General features: G+C 38.3%; 1 protein-coding gene across 3 annotated transcripts in view; it reads left to right on the top strand.

The window, feature by feature from the left end:
- CHL1 (cell adhesion molecule L1 like) overlaps positions 1-19983 on the top strand; it is a 226658-nt gene extending 206675 nt beyond the window's left edge. For 2 of the 3 annotated variants that reach the window (XM_070359418.1, XM_070359419.1), the window contains exons 21-28: positions 466-581; positions 820-1024; positions 1234-1356; positions 6380-6559; positions 9766-9927; positions 10542-10673; positions 12664-12736; positions 16368-19983. In XM_070359418.1, the coding sequence (XP_070215519.1) occupies positions 466-581; positions 820-1024; positions 1234-1356; positions 6380-6559; positions 9766-9927; positions 10542-10673; positions 12664-12736; positions 16368-16584 (1208 nt within the window). In that variant the 3' untranslated portion in view covers positions 16585-19983. The remainder of the gene's footprint in view (positions 1-465; positions 582-819; positions 1025-1233; positions 1357-6379; positions 6560-9765; positions 9928-10541; positions 10674-12663; positions 12737-16367) is intronic. The other variant, XM_070359420.1, reaches the window with a different exon arrangement.
- The last annotated feature ends 996 nt before the right edge of the window (positions 19984-20979 follow it).

Below are 20979 nucleotides of genomic sequence, written 5' to 3'. Positions count from 1 at the left end.
TGCTAAGTTGCTTCAGTCGTGTCCGACTCTGTGCGACCCCATAGACAGCAGCCCGCCAGGCTGCCCCGTGTCTGGGATTCTCCAGGCAAGAACACTGGAGTGGGTTGCCATTTCCTTCTCCAGTGCATGAAAGTGAAAAGTGAAAGGGAAGTTGCTCAGTCGTGTCCCACTTTTAGCGACCCCATGGACTGCAGCCTACCAGACTCCTCCGTCCATGGGATTTTCCAGGCAAGAGTACTGGAGTGGGGTGCCATTGCTCTTCTCTAGAAACCTATTAATATTGGGGCACTGAAACTCTTCTTTAATGAGAAACTCTCTTCATTCCACTTGAAACTGATTTGAGAAAAGTGCTTTCCTTTTCTCAAAAAAAAAAAAAAAAAAAAAATGAAGGATCACCTTTAGAAAAGGATCCTAATAATCGTGTTTGGATTATTTGAAAGCTAATCCTTCTTATGTGCCCAACAGATCCTGATGCAGCTCCAGTGATCCAAGGGGTGGATGTTATAAACAGCACATTAGTTAAAGTTACCTGGTCAACAATTCCAAAGGAAAGAGTACACGGACATCTGAAAGGATATCAGGTTTTTATCATAGCTTTTCTTCTTCTAATTGTTAAATTAATATATTTCCTGTGAATAAGACTGATTTCAGAAGCTTAAAGAGAAATCTGCTATCGCCGGTGATACGCTGTTCTTCAGTTTCTGAGTCGTGTCCAACTCTTTGCTACCCCATGGACTACAGCATGCCAGGCTTCTCTGTCCTTCACATTCATGTCCATTGAGTTGGTGATATGTTAAAGGGTTCCTATTGTCATTGCAGGTAAACTGGTGGAAGACAAAAAGCCTATTGGATGGAAGGACACATCCCAAAGAAGTGAACATTCTGAGATTTTCAGGACAAAGAGACTATGGAATGGTTCCTTCTCTGGATGCCTTTAGTGAATTTCACTTAACAGTCTTAGCCTATAATTCCAAAGGGGCTGGTCCAGAGAGTGAGCCTTTTATATTTCAAACACCAGAAGGAGGTGAGACAGTTCAGGATTATATCTAGTTTATAAATAACAATTTAAAATAACAAATATCCCAATGGTCAAAACATTTCCTCCCTTAGTAGTAGTAAAGTTGTACATATGTCATATGAGTTAGCTCCTCAATTTGATAAAAAGAAAAAAACTATAATTTTTTAAAGAAATTTACCAATTGGAGTGTCTATTGTTGGTTTTGTGTTTTCCAGTACCTGAACAACCAACTTTTCTCAAAGTCATCAAAGTTGATAAAGACACTGCCACTTTGTCCTGGGGGCTACCCAAGAAATTGAATGGAAACTTAACTGGATATCTATTGCAGTACCAGATAAGTGAGTACATATTTGAATTAGATTTGCCTATTAACGTTTCATTTTTTTTTTTTTGGTTGAGTATTTGGTTTCCCATGCTGAGAATCTAATTCATGGTTTGTAGGCTGGCATACTTATAGCACAGGGGTTTGTAAACTGGCTTAGAGATCAAATCGAGCCTGCTGCCTGTTCTTACAAGTTTTATTGCAACATGGCCATGTCCACTAACTTATATTTGTCTATATCTGCTTTCTTACATAGTGGCAGAGCTAAGTAGTTGCAACAGAGATCACATAGCCCACGAAGGCTAAAATATTTACAATCTTGTCCTTAACAGAAAGGTTTGCCAATTCTTGTTTTGAGGGGAAAAAAGCAGTAAGTTAATAGACACCAGAAAATATGCATTTTAATATGTATATAGGTATTCTCAGGTGGATCAGTGATAATGCAGGAGATGTAGGAAACACAAGTTTGATCCCTGGGTTGGGTAGATCCCCTGGAGAAGGAAATGACAACCCACTCTAGTATTGTTGCCTGGAGAATCCTATGGACAGAGGAGCATGGCGGGCTTTAGTCCATAGGATCACAAAGTGTCAGACACGACTGAGCACGCACACACTCATATATATAAGATACCTTGAGAATTAGGAAATATGCAAAGAAAAAAGTTAGTAAATGATGTCATGGATACAGAATAGGTTGGTGATGGTGGTGGTAGCCCCAGACTTGAAAGTTGGGGAGGGGTAGGAGAAATGGGTGAATAGCTTGTTTCTATTTTTAAGTAAATTAAATTTAAAAATTGGAAACAGAAAAAGAAATGATGTAGTGGAGATGCAGAGCACACTGACTTCCACCCTCCCCTGCCTCTTCTGTCTCTGAGGCATGTTTCCAGTCTCAACTCTGCATATATTGTATTTGTAGAATCCTGCTTCTGTAGCCCACTGCTGCAGTCATGTCACACTGAGAGAACTAGAGCTGTCTTTCGACCACCACACAGGCTCTCCCCATATGCTGTTGTGCCATTCAGTTAAAAACAACATGTCTGGATGAAAGCGTGTTGTTTAGATTATTTTAATCATAGCACCACCCATCTGTTACAGTCCTCAAATCTAAGTATCAGCTCAACATGGAGATTAGGGGACTGAGCTCATAAGAAAATGTTAAACTTAGAAGGCATAAATTCCTAAACAGCAGAAACATCAGGTCTATGGAAGCCCAGTCTACACTGCTTGCATAGGTCAACTGGATCATAACCCTGAACTGCCATCAATCCCTTCAACGCTTGCAGCTGTTCGGGTCAGCTATCAGCTTTAGCTTCTGTTCTGCTTTGAGTACCTGTGATTAAACAGGTACAGGCATAACCCTAATAGAGGCAGCGGTTTAGCATTTTTGAGTATTGGCTAGTTAGCAGGATCAGTAAAAATTGAGTACTCTCCCTTTATTTTTCATGAAAACAGGAAGTCTATGAAGTATGTACCGTCACTGCTTTATGGATGAGAAGTACACAGAGTTCACTTACAAAGAGTCATGCAGTAAAATAAGTGTTACGAAAACATCGAAACCCAGCTCAGTCATTCTAGATGCTGAGCTCGTGAAAGTGAAAGTTGCTCAGTCATGTCTGATTCTTTGCAACCCCATGGAATAGTCCAAGGAATTCTCCAGGTCAGAATACTGGAGTGAGTAGCTATTTCCTTCACCATGAGATCTTCCAACCCAGGGATCAAACCCCGGTCTCCCATATTGCAGGCAGATTCTTTACCAGCTGAGCTACCAGGGAAGACTTTAAGTCTCTTAATTCCATGAACTGTATTTCAAACATGTAGGAAGCACTGAAGAAATACTCGAGAACTTTTCAATGTCAACTTTATTTGGTAAAGATACATATTATCTTTAATAATAGAAAAACTGAATATTAAATAAATTCCTACCTTCATGTTGATCTGTATATAATATCTAAACTTATTTTAAAAACAACTGCTTAGAATATATATAGAAAAAGCTGAAATATTAAAATCACTGTGGTTACTCTACTACTTGATATGTGGACTTTCAATAAAATAACAACTTTATATTTACTTCAGTCGCTCAGTCATGTCCAACTCTTTGGACCTGATGCACTGCAGCACGCCAGGCCTCCCTGTCCATCACCAACTCCCAGAGTTTACTCAAACTCATGTCCATTGAGTCAGTGATGCCATCCAACCATCTCATCCTCTGTCGTCCCCTTCTCCTCCCACCTTTAATCTTTCCCAGCATCAGGGTTTTTCCAGTGAGTCAGTTCTTTGGATCAGGTGGCCAAAGTATTAGAATTTCGACTTCAGCATAAGTTCTTCCAATGAATATTCAGGACTGATTTCTTTTAGGATGGACTGGTTGGATCTTCTTGCAGTCCAAGGGAATCTTAGGAGTCTTCTCCAACACCAGAGTTCAAAAGCATCAATTATTTGGTACTCAGCTTTCTTTATAGTCCAAATCTTACATCCATACATGACTACTGGCAAAACCATAGCTTTGACTAGATGGACCTTTGTTGGCCAAGTAATATCTCTGCTTTTTAATGTGCTGTCTAGGTTGGTCATAGCTTTTTTCCCAAGGAGCAGGCGTCTTTTAATTTCATAGCTATAGTCACTATCTGCAGTGATTTTGGAGCCAAAAAATAAAGTCTGTCACTGTTTTCACTGTTTCCCCATCTATTTCCCATGAAGTGATGGGACCAGATGCCATGATCTTAGTTGACTGAATGTTGAGCTTTAAGCCAGCATTTCCCTCTACTCTCTTACTTTCATCAATAGGCTCTTTAGTTCTTCGCGTTCTGCTATAAGGGTGGTGTCATCTGCATATCTGAGGTTATTGATATTTTTCCTGGCAATCTTGATTCCAGTTTGTGCTTCATCCATCCCAGAGTTTCTCATGATGTACTCTGCAAATAGGTTAAATAAGCAGGGTAACAATTTACAGCCTTGACGTGCTCCTTTCCTGATTTGGAATTAGTCTGTTGTTCCATGTCCAGTTCTAACTGTTGCTTCCTGACCTGCATACAGATTTCTCAAGAGGCAGGTCAGGTGGTCTGGTATTCCAATTTCTTTCAGAATTTTCCACAGTTTGTTGTGGTCCATACAGTCAAAGGCTTTGGCATAGTCAATAAAGCAGAAGTAGATATTTTTCTGGAACTCTCTTGCTTTTTCGATGATCCAATGGATGTTGGCAATTTGATCTCTGGTTCGTCTGCCTCTTCTAAACCCAGCTTGAACATCTGGAAGTTCAAAGTTCACATACTGTTGAAGCCTGGCTTGGAGAATTTTGAGCATTATGTTACTAGCATGTGAAATGAGTGCAATTATGCGGTAGTTTGAGCATTCTTTGGTATTCCTTTGGATTGGAATGAAAACTGACTTTTTCCAGTCCTGGGGCCACTGTTGAATTTTCCAAACTTGCTGGCATATTGAGTTCAGCACTTTCACAGCATCATCTTTTAGGATTTGAAATAGCTCAATGGGAATTCCATCACCTCCACTAGCTTTGTTCGTTGTGATGCTTCTAAGGCCCACTTGACTTGGCATTCCAGGATGTTGGGCTGAGCACACCATTGTGATTATCTGGGTCGTGAAGATCTTTTTTGTACGGTTCTTCTGTATATTCTTGCCACTTCTTCTTAATATCTTCTGCTTCTGTTAGGTCCATACAATTTCTATCCTTTATTGAGCCCATCTTGGCATGAAATGTTCCCTTGGTGTCTCTCATTTTCTTAAAGAGATCTCTAGTCTTATATCTATACTTATTTAGCTATCTACTAAGTGATTGAAATATTCTTAGATGGCTTATCTATTTTTGTGGCTATATGTTCTAAATAGTCGTTGAGTGTGTATATGAGAGCTCTCTATGTACTCTGCTGAATTCTTACATTGATTGTGGTAGTTTTTCAATTGACTTGGTGCTATTTACAGGAGTGCTCTCAAGTAATTGACCAAGAGTGATTATTTTATTTCTTTCCTATGTTTGGATTAGTAATTTTTCATTTCCATTTATCTCACTGCATTGTATCTACAATGAAGGCATTTTAAGTTAAAGAGTAAATATATTTTTAGGGTCTCTTGGACCAAGTGTCAAGAGTGTTTATTCTAGCCCTTTTCTTGCCACTAATGGTTGCACAACCTTGAACATACCATTTCATCTCGGATTATTCTTTCAGTAGTCTTAGAGCACTTTGAGCTCTTGCACAAATATCAAGATCTTGCTATGCTGCAGGTTCTTTGAAAGGCACTATCTAAATCATATTTTTCTATACAGCACTTTACATAGTGCTAAGTATACAGTAGACATTTTAAAATACATTAATTTATCAGTTTCTTGAGTCCTTGAATACTTGTTCAGTGCTACATAGTAAACCAGAAACTATAGAAGACTCTGGTAAATCACTGTTCAAATTTTTACAATAAAAGATTAAAAAGTACTTAGCTCAGATGGTAGGGAATCTGCCTGCAATGCAGGAGATCCGTGCTTGATCACTGGGTCAGAAAGATCCTCTGAAGGAGGAAATGGCAACCCACCCCATGGGTTCTTGCCTGGGACATCCCATGGGCAGAAGAGTCTGGAGGGCGAAACTCCATGGGGTCACAAACAGTCAGACACGACTAAGTGACTAATACACAGACACACACACACACACGTCAAGGATACAATGAAAATATGTCAGTGGGGGAGCTCATCATTGTTAATAGGTATGGTAAAGCTGCAGAGGCTGTCCAGTGTAGCACAGTGATTAGGAGCATGGGCTTCGGAGTTAAAAGGCTGTGGTTTAGATTCAAATCCAGGTTTGCCAGTTAGTGGCTCTAGATCTAGGCAGTGTGTTTATTCTTGCCAGATCTTAAATTACCCCTGGATAATATGTCATAATAATTGTATCTACCTCATAGAATTGAGTTGATAGAGACTATGAATAATTAAGATGGCAGGCCACAAGCATGAATAGAAGCAGAAATAAGGCATAATTGAATGGCTAAGACTACAAAATCCGAGGTGTTGATGTTCATGTTTCTTTCTTCAGTAAATGACACTGATGAAATTGGAGAGCTAAATGATATCAACATTACAACTCCATCAAAGCCCAGCTGGCGTCTTTTGAACCTCAGTGCAACTACCAAGTACAAATTCTACTTGAGGGCTTGCACTTCAAAGGGCTGTGGAAAACCAATCACCGAGGAGAGTGCTACATTAGGAGAGGGGAGTAAGTACCGGAGGTTTATGCATGCTCCGTTTTAAACTGCTCTGAAAGGAAGGCACCATGGTAGTCACTATAAATCAGAAGTGATTGTGCTCTCAATCTGTCTGACCTTCTGTTTTCCACTGATGTACAGAATTTATTTTTCTTGTTTCTAAAGTTCACATTGACTCAATTTATGGATTTCTGCACAACAGTAATCAAACTATAGCCTCAGTGTATATAAGGTCAGGAACTATAATTTTAATTAAAATAGGGGGCTATAAGGTCACAAAGTTAGTCATAAGGTTAGTAGAGCGGGTATTTTTCTTTTGGAAATGTTTCCACCCAGAAAAATGTTTGCCTCTTGCACTGGTAGACATTTTGCACCACTGATCTAACACATTTCACCTCCATGTCATGACTCATCTATACAGTGATTCATAAACCAATTTTATTTTACTGTCTACTGGATGATGCCAAGTAATTAGCTTGAAACTGGCTCATAACACTATCGTTTCATTTGTATAGTTCGCCTAATTCAATTTTACTTTTCTATTTTTTTTCCAACTCAGCCCATTTCCCTTCCAAAATTATTTCTCCAATTATGATTTTAGAAGTATTTTTACTAAGCTTTCTATGTTATCAACAGGGCATTAGGAGATAAAATAAGAAGGTAAAGCAAGAAAGGGAAGTGGATTGGGGGAAAGGATAGACATACTTTTAAGCTTAAAAAAGAGGGCCTTGCCTAGAATTCAAGTTGGTGAGACCTAGAGGGGTATTGGAGGCAGGCAAAAGGAACTGGGAGAGAGCAAGAAGGGAAAAATAAACAAGTCATTTATGTATCATGTACTACGCATCCACTGTTCTGGATGCTTTCCCAAATTTTAGATTAAATGAAAGGTAGAATCCATGGGAAAAAAGAGAAAATAGTAACAAAGAAACGTGAACAGTCTGTCATTTATATAAGACATATATTACAATGTGTTTCAGTTCATGAATCACTATGAAATGAATGTGTAAATGGTTATGCTGTGACCTTGGTCAGTTTGTTTCTTCCTCTCATTTTGTTCCTACTCAATGTAAATACTGAAGAGCTTATGTTTTCCTAAGAGTTCCTATATACTCAAAACTTTCTTTTATGGGGGAATGTGTATATATACATATGTATATATACACACACACATATCCAAAATAGTTTCTCTCAAAAACTCAAATTGTTCCCAAGGATGTATTGGACACCAAGTGAATTGAAGAACTTATTTACCTACTTTTAATGGTGACTGAAAACACTCCAGTAACTAAAAGGTTCTTGTTCCTCTAGAGTTCAAATGGTTAACAAGTGTCTGACACCAAGAAAATAAGTCAGTATAGTGGTAATCTAAATATGCAACTGTAGTATTTTCTAAAACAGAGTTTAAGGCCTGGGGAGGGTTACTTTTATTTAAGGACCAACAGTATATCAGAAACGCTAGTCCCATTCCTGGCGATTAGCAGCATGTAAGAAAAAAAAAATCACAAAATTGTCTTACAATAGTCATGCATTCTTGTATATATAGAAATATTGGCAAATGTGGGCTTGGTTGCATTGACAAGTTGTTTTCAGAGGGTGGGAAATGCTGTTTATGTGGCTATATAAATGATGCTATTCTCTTCTGCAAATTCAAACTATAACTAATGTACTTGAGCATCTTATAGCATATTTCTTCATTCCCATGTGTCATGATTTGAAAGTGTTTCTTACTAGTATGTTTGTGCTCTTTTTCAGGATTCTGCAATGTCAGCTACTGTCCCCTTCCCCTGTTGACACTGAATTTTCTTCTATAGGCCTATATTGCCATATTTACAGAAAAAACAACTAGTCTTTTCCACTTGATTTCAGCATGATCTTTGGGGGAAAAATGAAAAAAATTTATCTTTCTATTGAGAATATCATCTTGCTATCACTAAATACTCTAAAAATGTTAACTTTTGTGCAAATTGGAATCTGTTTCTGAATCTTTCTTTTCTTTGCTCTGCCTGGATGGTCCATTTTAAGGTCATCTGGCATTAAATCAGAGAATGGGATTTGATACACAAGCATTTTTTTCCCCATCATTTTCTGGTTGTCACTCTGATTTTCAGGTGGCTTACATTCCATAATCTAAAAGGGGGGGAAATCGAGTTAATCAGAAATATTCTTTTTTGTGTTATTACTGGTTGCAATAAAATCCGTGCTTTGCTCTATTTTTCAAAAGCTTGTGCTATTTAATGGAACACTAAATTTCTGTTTTTCAAAGGCAAAATTAATTGTGTTTTGTTTCAAGTGTTCAATCTTGAAGGCTTTCTTCAACTAATATAACTGGTCTTATTTTTCTCACGGTGCCATTTTTAATGATGTCTTTGTGTTATCAGTAACTATATAATCAATTTTTACTCTGTGTTGAAAAGTTATACCTAAATTTTAACATGTGACACATTCTCATTTAAAGCCTTTAAACATTGTTAATTTTATTGAGTTAATTCTTAGCAACATTATGGATCAACAGCAAAATTATTTTAGATATTTTGTTTTAATTTCTGATATTATATGTATATTTTAATTATACTTGTCATATTTTTATCTGCTATAATATTCTACAATTAATATATTGACATACATTTATTTTGAATTGTAAAGTTCTCAAACACTTCAAAAATTTCAATACATTTCATTTCAAAGTACCTATAAACCTGCACTTTTATGTAGCCTAAGTTTCTAGAAATTTCAAACAAACATTTAATATATGAACATATTATGCTATTCTATCAATACTTATGAAAATGACCAAGGCAAGGAAGTAATGTAGATTAAAGGTTTTAATGCCATATGCTTTCAATTCTAAGCCAAAATCTCCAAATCTGGTTCCTATGAGGTTTGTGAAAGTCCAAATTGCACAAAGTGACATTGTACAGTTTTTTGAAGTCTGTGTTTGGTTTTAAACCATTCATATGACCACGCAAATTTATAGCATCACTTCATCAACAAGTGTATCATTTTTAAAGGACATGAATTAAGTTCATATACTCCATCTCAGCACATTAAAAAAGAAAATCTTGAAATGTTGATTTTCTTCATCTTCTGATAATTCAGAACTGAGAAAAAAATGCTACAAATGGCTCTCATTCATCTCAAATAACAGTACTTTTTTGCTTTTCATGTCCTACTTTTCAGTGATTACAATTCATATGAATTAACTGTGTACATTTCTTAGGTAAAAGTGTCGGGAAGATATCAGAAGGAGTAAATCTTACTCAAAAGATTCACCCAGTAGAGGCATTTGAGCCGGGAGCTGAACATGTAGTTCGCCTTTTGACTAAGAATTGGGTTGATAACAATAGCATTTTTGAAGATGTAATTGAGACAAGAGGGAGAGGTGAGAAATGAGATTCTGTTTGGAGCCATCTTAGACAATACATCTATGCTCTGTAGATTATTTACTTTTACATACTTCCTATGTTGAAAATATGAAGTACATTGGCTGTAAAAACTATAGTGTCAATTTGTTTTGGCATAGCGTTTTAAAAGTATCGAAATGAACAATGTCTCACCAACATCCAGACTTACCTCTTAATTGTTTTTACCAGAGTAGTTGCGTAAAAATGTCTGCGGCTAATTAACATGTGTTAATAACAAAAACTAAAAGCAAACCCCCAGAATCTCCTTGGCAATCTGCATGTAACCAAGGCAGCTTGTGCTTTTGCCTGCTTGCTGCTGCTACTGTGTTCATCTTGATCTGTCTCTACTGTTTCTCTGGTTTTCATCCTAAGAGTCAAATGCAGTTTGAGAGGGCCCTTTCTGAACAATGAATTAACGATTTATCAGGATTCTCCTGATGAACTGTACTTCAAATCACATACCCTCTAGGGGCACTCCAAGGACAAAAGTGATGCTATTTTGTTTATTTAAAAATGATGTTTAATGTTCCCCAAAGGGGCTTAATGTCAAAGACTGTTTCCAGGACTCAGTGTGCTTCTCTTTGTACAACAGAATATGCTGGTCTGTACGATGACATCTCCACTCAAGGCTGGTTTATTGGACTGATGTGTGCAATTGCTCTACTCACACTAATATTGTTAACTGTTTGCTTTGTGAAGAGGAACAAAGGCGGAAAGTACTCAGGTAAAGCTGTTTCTTACTATGACTTTAAATTTTACCAAGTAAATTCTACTTACCTGTTTAGGACATCCCAGGTAGCTTAGATGGTACAGAATCTGCCTGGAATGCAGGAGACCTGGGTTTAATTCCAGGGTTGGGAAGATCCCCTGGTGGAGAAAATGGCAACCCACTCCAGTATTCTTGCCTGGAGAATACCATGGACCAAGGAGCCTGGCAGGTTACAGTCCATGGGGTCGCAAAGAATCAGACATGACTGAGCAATTAACTTTCACATTTTACATTTAATTTCTAGGAGACCTTCGTAAGAGACATCTTCAATTGTTTTAATTACACATTAAAGTCTATTTATATTAGTACATTAGTTAATATACTGTACTGAGAGGAAAAGAAAATTCCTCTAATAACTAACCAAAGGGTGTATGTATGATCAACAGAATTATTTCTAGGTAGTTACTTGTTTTATGAATGAAAGTATTTCACTTTTTAAAAATGAAATATTCATTTCTAGTATATCAAGTGTGGAGAAGGCAATGGCACCCCACTCCAGTTCTCTTGCCTGGAGAATCCCATGGACGGAGGAGCCTGGTAGGCTGAAGTCGATGGGGTCACTAAGAGTCGGGCACGACAGAGCGACTTCATTTTGACTTTTCACTTTCATGCATAGGAGAAGGAAATGGCAATCCACTCCAGTGTTCTTGCCTGGAGAATCCCAGGGCCAGGGGAGCCTGGTGGGCTGCCGTCTCTGGGGTCACACAGAGTCGGACATGACTGAAGCGACTTAGCAGCAGCAGTATATAAAATAGGCTCTAGAGAGGCATATAATACTTCCATGCTTCTATTTTCTATCTGTAAAATATCACAGATGTTAGGGAGACTTGTTAGTAAATCACACACATATATTTTAACAGTATGCCTCTCTATAAATTCATGACCCAGAGATATTTTGCACTAGTACATTCTAATAGTACTGGGTTTACTAGTTAGCTGTGTTAACTTAACCATTGCTGGGAATGCATCCCTTATTCCTCTGATATATATCAGGTTTAATACCTCTTGAATTAATGGTACATAAAATATAAATAAAAATCATCCTAGTTAATACTTTAACTTCATTCAATTTGTAAAGAGACATAGCATTTCCCTTTGAGTATATGCCCAACAAATTGTCCTTTGTGAAGTGTTACCTTATCCAGATTCTGAAGGAGTTTCTTCAAACTGTGCTCTTAAACACAAGTCAGCATTTCACACTGCAGGAAAACCAAGAGAAATTCTCATCTCTCTGCAAGTAAGTAGTAAAAGGTGCCATGACAGGGGATTTTAGTTCGAATTTTCTGAGCACAAGGAGGCAACAATCTTCATGTTCTATATCCCACTGTTTAGAATAAATCTCATTTAACCTATGGTATTATAGACTTTAATATTCTGATTATTGAGGCAGTTTGGAGTAAGAAGAGAACAACGCAATGATAGACTTTTTAGTCCTGTAGTTTAACAACATCGATCTGATATCAGCCAATGACATTTTCAGGAAGTTTAGCATAGTAAATTGCTCAGTCGTGTCCGACTTTTTGCGACCCCATGGACTGTAGCCCACCAGGCTCCTCAGTCCATGGGATTTTCCAGGCAGGAATACTGGAGTGGGTTGCCATTTCCTTCTCCAGGGGAACTTCCTGACCCAGGGATAGAACCCGGGTCTCCCACATTGTAGGCAGACGCTTTACCGTCTGAGCCACAAGGGAAGCACAGTGAAATGTACATGCAGTAATTTGGTCTTCATTGAGCGACTGTAACTACGTTTGACTCTTTCATTAAGACATGTTGCCCACATAATACTGAATTCATGTATAACTGCACCAGGCTGTAACGCTGGTAACAAAGAGGTGAAAGATGAGTGAATAGGTACAGACATCAAACACTTGACTTATTAACAGTGCTTTGAAGATATATGTCTTTAAAAGTGACTCGTATTACTCCTCTACCTGTGTGTGTTTAGTGAAAGAAAAGGAGGATCTTCACCCAGACCCTGAAGTTCAGTCAGCGAAAGATGAAACCTTTGGAGAATACAGGTAAACATTACACTCCATTTAAAAATGCATCAAAGCATATATCCATCAGGTTAAATAAACTTTAAAATATGTAAAAAAAAAAGCATTTCTACTTAAAGCTTACAGGACTACATTTTAACACCCTTATAAAGAATAGTAATACAAGTGATTGATAGCAACTAGATGTCTGTGTGAAGAGGTGTAACTGCTATCTAGGTAGACTCTGTGTGCTTGGACAATTTCCTTGAAAGGTGTTATTCACAGGACAGTATTGTTATTTAGAGATTATCTATATAAAATAGATAAAATATCTTGTAGTCACTCCTCACCGTAGCCACTGTGAACTCAGGTTGTATTCAGTGTATACGCATAAACGTGTATTTTGTGTACCTGCGGTGTGGACCTACAAAGGTGTGTAAGTCACAAAACATGTCCTCAAGATGAACCTAGTCTGTGGGGAGGGGGGGAATTATCTATGCAAATGATTGCAATTAATTAAAGAGAATAAGAACAAAAAAGGGAGCAACTATTGCTGTCTAAGATGAGCTCTGGTAAGAGTTCATCCAAAGAAGGTTGAGACAGTCTTTAAAGGATGAAAAAGATTGTGTCAGTCTTAACCCCTGGACCAAACTTACACAAGTGTGCCAAAATGGGAGAAACTGCAGGAAATCTGGTAGGAGGTAAGTACCTCTTGAGGGTGTGTTACCCTTCTCACTCTCTTGTTGTCAGTGTGCATCTTCACCTTCCCATCACCCTCTTCTTGACTTACCTGTTCCTGTTGAGGACTCTGTTGTTTTCAGTCAGGTGCTCTGTATACTGCAGCCAAGGGAGCTGTTGCAGTTTCCAAGCATATACGACCATTAGCACACACGACCAGGATCCATATTACAGAGCAGACTCAGTTGGCTCTGACTGGCCCCTGCCCTGGATCCATCATTATAAACAGAGATGTGGAATATTCTCATTAGCTCTCCTGCATTAACTTATGTGGGCTTCCCAGGTTGCTCAGATGGTAAAGAATCTTCCTGCCAATGCAGGAGATGTGGGTTCAGTCCCTGGGTTGGGAGGATCCCTGGAGAAGGAAATGACAACCCATTCCAGTATTCTTGCCTAGCCCGGTAAGCTACAGTCCATGGGGTTGCAAAAGAATCAGACACGACTGAGAGACTAAGCACACGCGCGCGCGCGCGCGCGCACACACACACACACACACACACACACACACACACTAACCAATGTACATCTGAACCTCATGGTAAGCTCTCCTTGCCTCTATGCTTATTTTTCTTTCCTCCATTTAGTAAACACTCTTTTACTTTGATTCAGTTCAGTTCAGTCACTCAGTCGTGTCCGACTCTCTGCGACCCCATGAATCGCAGCACACCAGGCCTCCCTGTCCATCACCAACTCCCAGAGTTCACTCAGACTCACGTCCATCGAGCCAGTGATGCCATCCAGCCATCTCATCGTCTGTCGTCCCCTTCTCCTCCTGCCCCCAATCCCTCCCAGCATCCGGGTCTTTTCCAATGAGTCAGCTCTTCGCATGAGGTGGCCAAAGTACTGGAGTTTCAGCTTCAGCATCATTCTTTCCAGTGAACACCCAGGACTGATCTCCTTTAGAATGGACTGGTTGGATCTCCTTGCAGTCCAAGGGACTCTCAAGAGTCTTCTCCAACACCACAGTTCAAAAGCATCAATTCTTCGGCACTCAACCTTCTTCACAGTCCAACTCTCACATTCATACACGACCACTGGAAAAACAGACCTTTGTTGGCAAAATAATGTCTCTGCTTTTGAATATGCTATCTGGGTTGGTCATAACTTTCCCTCCAAGGAGTAAGTGTCTTTTAATTTCATGGCTGCAATCACCATCTGTGGTGATTTTGGAGCCCAAAAGTCTGCCACTGTTTCCACTGTTTCCCCATCTATTTCCCATGAAGTGATGGGACCAGATGCCATGATCTTCGTTTTCTGAGTGCTGAGCTTTAAGCCAACTTTTTCACTCTCCTCTTTCACTTTCATCAACAGGCTTTTGAGTTCCTCTTCACTTTCTGCCATAAGGGTGGTGTCATCTGCATATCTGAGGTTCTTGATATTTCTCCCCACAATCTTGATTCCAGCTTGTGCTTCTTCCAGCCCAGGATTTCTCATGATGTACTCTGCATAGAAGTTAAATAAGCAGGGTGCCAATATACAGCCTTGACGTAGTCCTTTTCCTATTTGGAACCAGTCTGTTGTTCCATGTCCAGTTCTAACTGTTGCTTCCTGACCTGCATATAGGTTTCTCAAGAGGCAAGTCAGGTGGTCTGGTATTCCCACCTCTTTCAGAATTTTCCACAGTTTATTGTGATCCACACAGTCAAAGGCTTTGGCATAGTCAATAAAGCAGGAATAGATGTTTTTCTGGAACTGTCTCACTTTTTGGATGATCTAGCGGATGTTGGCAATTTGATCTCTGGTTCCTCTGCCTTTTCTAAAACCAGCTTGAACATCTGGAAGTTCATAGTTCACGTACTGCTGACGTCTGGCTTGGAGAATTTCGAGCATTACTTTACTAGCGTGTGAGATGAGTGCAATTGTGTGGTAGTTATGCTGCTAGTGAAAACAACTCCAGATATTTTTCTCTCAAGTTGTGTGTCCACATGCCTGTGTCCACCATAGATGGCTCTGGCCATCCTGGTCCTTAGGAACAACTGGCTGGTAGGTGAGTATGCAGGTCACCACAGCAGTGAACCGGAATATGGCACAGGGAGCACTAACTCTAAAGTGACACTGTCATTCCTGCTCACTTTTCTTTGGCCAAAGCAAATCATATGGCACTGCCTAACACAGAGGGAAGTGAAGTACCATCCTGCCCTGCTTCTAGAAAAACTGAGCAAAATGGAACAATTTGATGGACACCACCAGCTACTACCCCATTCTATAAAGTACTCATCATGTGCTAATTACCTTTTACCCCAATTTTTCCTTTTTAGAATTTTATAAAATCTTCTCATTTGGTATACAGCTTTATAGTGTGAAAGATGTTGGTATTAAAAAAAAAATCCTCAGCTAGAAATGAAGAAAACTGTATCATATGAAAGACATTTTACTAACTCAGAGTTGGATTTGTTAAAGAATAAAACTCAGAGCATAAATGCAGGATACTTGTAACATTCCTATTCTAAAAATACCAGCTATTCTTTTTCTAATTTAACAACCCTGAATTTATAAACTGTATTGAAGTTCTTTGGTTACAAGAAACAGAATTTAATTGATTAACCTGGATAAGAGAGACATTTTTGGAAGGATCTGGAAAAATACGGAGGATCAAAGGTGAAGACAGAAGATCAAGCTTTGATGACCAGGAGTTCTGAAAGTGTAGGAAATAACATTTGTTTTCTATGTACATAAGCAGATTGAATATCTGTGTGTCTCAGTTTTAAAGGGAAGCAGGAGTGTTGTGAATGGCAGAAAAGTTTCTCAGTTACTCAGCATAACACAAATTGGTAATGACTTTCTAAACATTTCTTTATGAAAGGGTCATTTAGAATCTGTCTTCAGTGCTAACATGATTATCTGGAAATTTTTAAAACCTATTAGCACTTTGGCATGAGTCTTGCTTTCCAGGAATATTTCAGATTTTGTCAAACTATTCTTTTTGATTTTCTAGTGACAGTGACGAAAAACCTCTCAAAGGAAGCCTTCGGTCCCTTAACAGGGATATGCAGGCCACAGAGAGTGCCGACAGCTTAGTGGAGTACGGAGAAGGTGACCACGGTCTCTTCAACGAGGATGGCTCTTTTATCGGTGCCTATGCTGGGTCTAAGGAGAAGGGATCTGTGGAAAGCAATGGGAGTTCCACAGCAACGTTTCCACTCCGGGCATAAACAGAGCACGTAGCACCAAACCAGTGGTTCACACCAACCTTCCAGATTTAACTGTTCAAGGGAGCAAGAACTTTCATATAGAATAGAAACATTCTGGCAGAAGCTTTCACCCAGAATTCAAACATCCTGCAACTCTGTTCAGAAAAAGAGCACTGCCTTGAAAAAGTGAAAATACCTAGCACTATAGGCCTGGAGTTTTTTTTTTTTCAGGTGCTCAAAATGCAAACCACAAAAACAGATCCTGTATTTAGGTTCACCTCAACTGAATCCAAAGTCTCTCTCCGCTGAAATCATCCCTGCCTGGCTCCACTCTTCACTGTGTTTGCATAGATGTTGCTGCCTTGTGGGTTTTCTGCGTGTGCACACGTGTACTCAAGTCTCGGAGAACTGTCTCAGTGACTTCACTTCATAACAGGTTAAAAGATGGTAAGCCACCTGGTTATTTAAGCTGTAAAGAGGAATATGAATGTCTTATTAAATAACACTTCATTGAATATATATAGTCTGAATTTATTATTTAAAATGTTACTAGCAGAAGTCTTAGGTGAACAATCAATTAGTATTTATTGAGCTCCTAACTCTTTGCCCTGAGATGGTCTTGCTTAAACAGAATTCTTTCAGTTTCAACATGAACTTAGTTTCTATCAGTTATGACACCTAAAAACACTTTTGTTTGTTTTTCTTGGACTCAATTCAGCTGCAATAGAAGCAGTGGTCAGAAGGTGATCTTACGAAAGAACAGGCAAGAGAGGTGTCTGTGATGCTGGGGTCTGACAACTGTATCTATTTGATATCTCCATTTCTAAATTGACTGCTTTTACCTATGTTTGTATAATGGTATGTTCCATATATTTCGTGAATGCATTGTACATATTATGTTAATATTTACACAATTTAAAATAGAGATTGTTTTATTTTGAAGTGAGAAGAACATTAACAGGCATGTCTGTACAGCTAGAGTATATAGTAATATACCATTTTTCATCAATCCACAGCTATGACCAATAACATGAGGTTCCCAAACTCTGAAGACTTTGTACAAAGCATTTGGATTTTGTTCTTATATGCTTTTCCAACAATCTCAAAATAAAATATCATATAAATATTGAGGGGAATGTTTTCATATTTTTCAAAGTAAATTTTTGTTGACTGTACTCCTACCCCAGCCCGCCAAGAAAAACCGTTTACAGCATAAATTCCTATATATATGTTTGCCTATATCACATTTTAAGAATCTTCAGGGTGGGATATTTTTCTGTGTTCTCCTTCTGTCAAAGCTAGTACAAATTCAGAGAATTTATTTCCTGGCCTGTGAACTACTGGTCCTTCTCAAATTGTACATGAGAGAAGTTTAGAAATACTATGAAGGACTGTGCATATGTGTCAGTAAAATTCAGTGTTGAGCTTCTCATTTTATGGAAATATTTCTTAACCTTACCATTAAATCCTTAAGTATATTTCTGAATTATGTTTACGTGAAACCAACTCGCAGGTTTTACTTTCATTTTTGAACTCTACCCATGGGTACAGATTGTTCAAGCCTTGACTTTTATTCATGTAGCCCACTCTCTCTCTTGTGGACCAAAATGAGGGATTGTGTATAACAGTCAAGCAGTAATCCACACTGAATATCTAATTACCATTTTAAACCTTGTGTGTCCTCCCAAATGGATAGGCAGCAGAAAAGAATGTCTTTCTTACAACAATACTTGGTGGGTCAGGACTTGACCACACTTCTGATGGAAGGATTTCCAAAGTGGGAAGGCACTGTGGTCCTCAAGCTGGGAATGAGGAGCCACACACCCCTCCAGCACCTTGAGCTTGATCCCCACCTAATTTTAAGGCAGAGCTTGTCTCGAGGAAGAGTCATCATGTTTGGACTTACCTGGGGGGAATTTCTGGTACTCAGCTATCAGTGAGGCCAAGGTTAGGACTTCTGAGCTTACTTCTTCCAGTATCCCGGTTCCTCATCTTTGTCATCAGCTGAAAAGGTTTCTGCAGGTTGGACATAGTCTCAAAAATGCATTAGGATTAATATAAATTTAATCACCTTTCAATTAGAAGTTAACACAAATAATGTTTTATTTTCCTGGATCACAGCGTTCTTTAACTTGTGAGCAATAAGCATGTTCCTGCTCATATTTTCTGACTGTCCCAAACATATGGATTTGAAAAACGAGATTGCTTGAAGATTGCCTTTAGCTATGACTCTTCATTACCCTGTTTCAATAGCATTTGGTTTCTACTGGGAATCTGCACAGAAGGAATAGGTCTATGACTAACTTTCTCTAGCCTACAGCCAATATTATTTCAATGTAATAGATTGTATATAATCTCCAGGATTGATGGTGGGAATCAGTTCCTAGGGAGCTGTTCGAGGGTTAGGAAAATGCAAGTTCTCTTCCTGGTTCCAGCACTGACGTTGTACGTAAACCTTAGGCAAGTTGCGTGACCCCTTTGCTTCAAACTGTCTCGACTTTAAAGTGCTAACGATGATCTCAGTTACCTTATCTCTGTCACAGGGTGTTCTTTTGTATGAAGAAAAATTTGAAAATGATAAAAGCTAAGATGCCTTCTAACTTCATAAACAAACCTCTAATCTAATGATACGTCAAAAAGTCACTCCACACATACCAACTTTTTTCCTGTGAACACATAAATATATTTTTATAGAAGAACAAGTCTACAGGAAATAAATCTACTGTTCAATGAGCAGTATGGTTTGCACATGCCATCCAAAATTATTAATCAGAAGGAAATTAAGCAGGGTCTTTGCTATACAAAAGTGTCTTTCACTAATTTTGCATGTGTTTATAAGAAAATGTGAATTTGGTGGATTTATTGTTGGTAAAAAGGCATCTGATATTTTAGATGTATCCATATTTATAAAAGTGTAAAGCACAATGGAATTATGCTGGAAGTCTCAAATAATATTTTTCCTACTTTATATTCATGGAAGAGATGAGCTAAAGAGAGAACAATAATGAGAAATGGTGGTGTGTTTTTCTAAGCATTTAAGACATAATTGCCAACTGAAACCCTAAAAATGTTTACATGTCATTAAGGTTTGCTTCTTGTAACAATTTTAAATTGATTATGAAGGGATTGGGTTTGTAATCTGTGGTAGTATGTATCCTAGTTCCCATAGTGACGTAAGTAGGGTTGTGCCAAAGCTTACTTTGTTTATATCTTAAATTGTTGGATTACATCATCAAAGCAGATAAAAGATACGCAGAACTGGTTTACCTGATTTTCTTTTGGCTAGAATTAATATTCATAGTAGAACCTTATTAAAATGTGTTTGTATTGTAGGTGGTGTTTGTATTATGCTTATGAATATGTATGGTTTAAAAATATTTTCAGTATACAAGAAATTCAACTTTCCCAATAAACGTTCAACTTCACGTACTCTAAAAATGTTTGCCTTTTTTCTATCCACATAAGGAGAGTCAGGATTTACGTATCAACCTTACCTTCAGTTGCCTCTGATCCTGGGATATCTGTAAATGAAGTATAAATTAGTAGAGCATAAAGGTGTAAGTAAGGTATTTTGAGCTGAATGATAATTTTTACAAATAGACCATTTAATATCATCTACAAACTGTAATATGCCAATAAACTCTCTAGTTACGATAAATGTAAAATTAAGATGAACATATATTCCTCTGATTGGTTTTAGAACAATGTGTAAGTGTTCCTTTGCAAGGAAACATCCGATAGGCTGTACTTTCCACCAAGGCTAGTGGGTCATCGGAACACCTGATCCGGCTCAGCAGAAAATCTACTGAAAATTGTGATTTCTAAAAAGCATTTTCTGTGTACTAAGCAGTTTACATACAGTATATATACTTTTTTATTCCCTCACTCCTCTTAGAAACACTTTAGAAAGGTGGGTTGTAGTTTAAAGTTGACTTATTCATGGTTAGAAACTTCTTGGTTTTAATATAGTATGGTCAGAACGTATACTAGGGGAAAACAGGCAAAACTGTGTCTATAAAAGAGTTCAGTGTATACAACCTAAAAAGCAGTCATTTTTGTAGGTAAATCTGCTACAATGCAATTCTCCAGGAAGAAAATATGGTATCCACGCTTACTGGATCCTCAAGTTCCTGGCAGACTCAATCCTAAGTCTCTTTCCCACGCTATCGTCTCCCTGAAGTATCTCATACTTCCAAGAGTTTGATTGTCACGTGCAGATTGCCAACTTTGAAGAATTTCTATTCCAAAATCCGTACATCTGAAGTTTTTCATAGATGACTCCTTACTTGATGTCTGCCCTCTGATGACAGGAGGAAAGTGGATGTATAATTTTCCCCTGCTAAAGCTGTTCAACTCCCACCCCCTACCACAACTGTGCAGCTCAGTGATTTTAAGCAACAGTAAGTACTCAAGCCA

Source organism: Bos mutus, chromosome 22 (genome assembly GCF_027580195.1).
Source record: "Bos mutus isolate GX-2022 chromosome 22, NWIPB_WYAK_1.1, whole genome shotgun sequence".
NCBI lineage: Eukaryota > Metazoa > Chordata > Mammalia > Artiodactyla > Bovidae > Bos > Bos mutus.
This window is presented reverse-complemented; position numbering and strand designations above follow the sequence as displayed.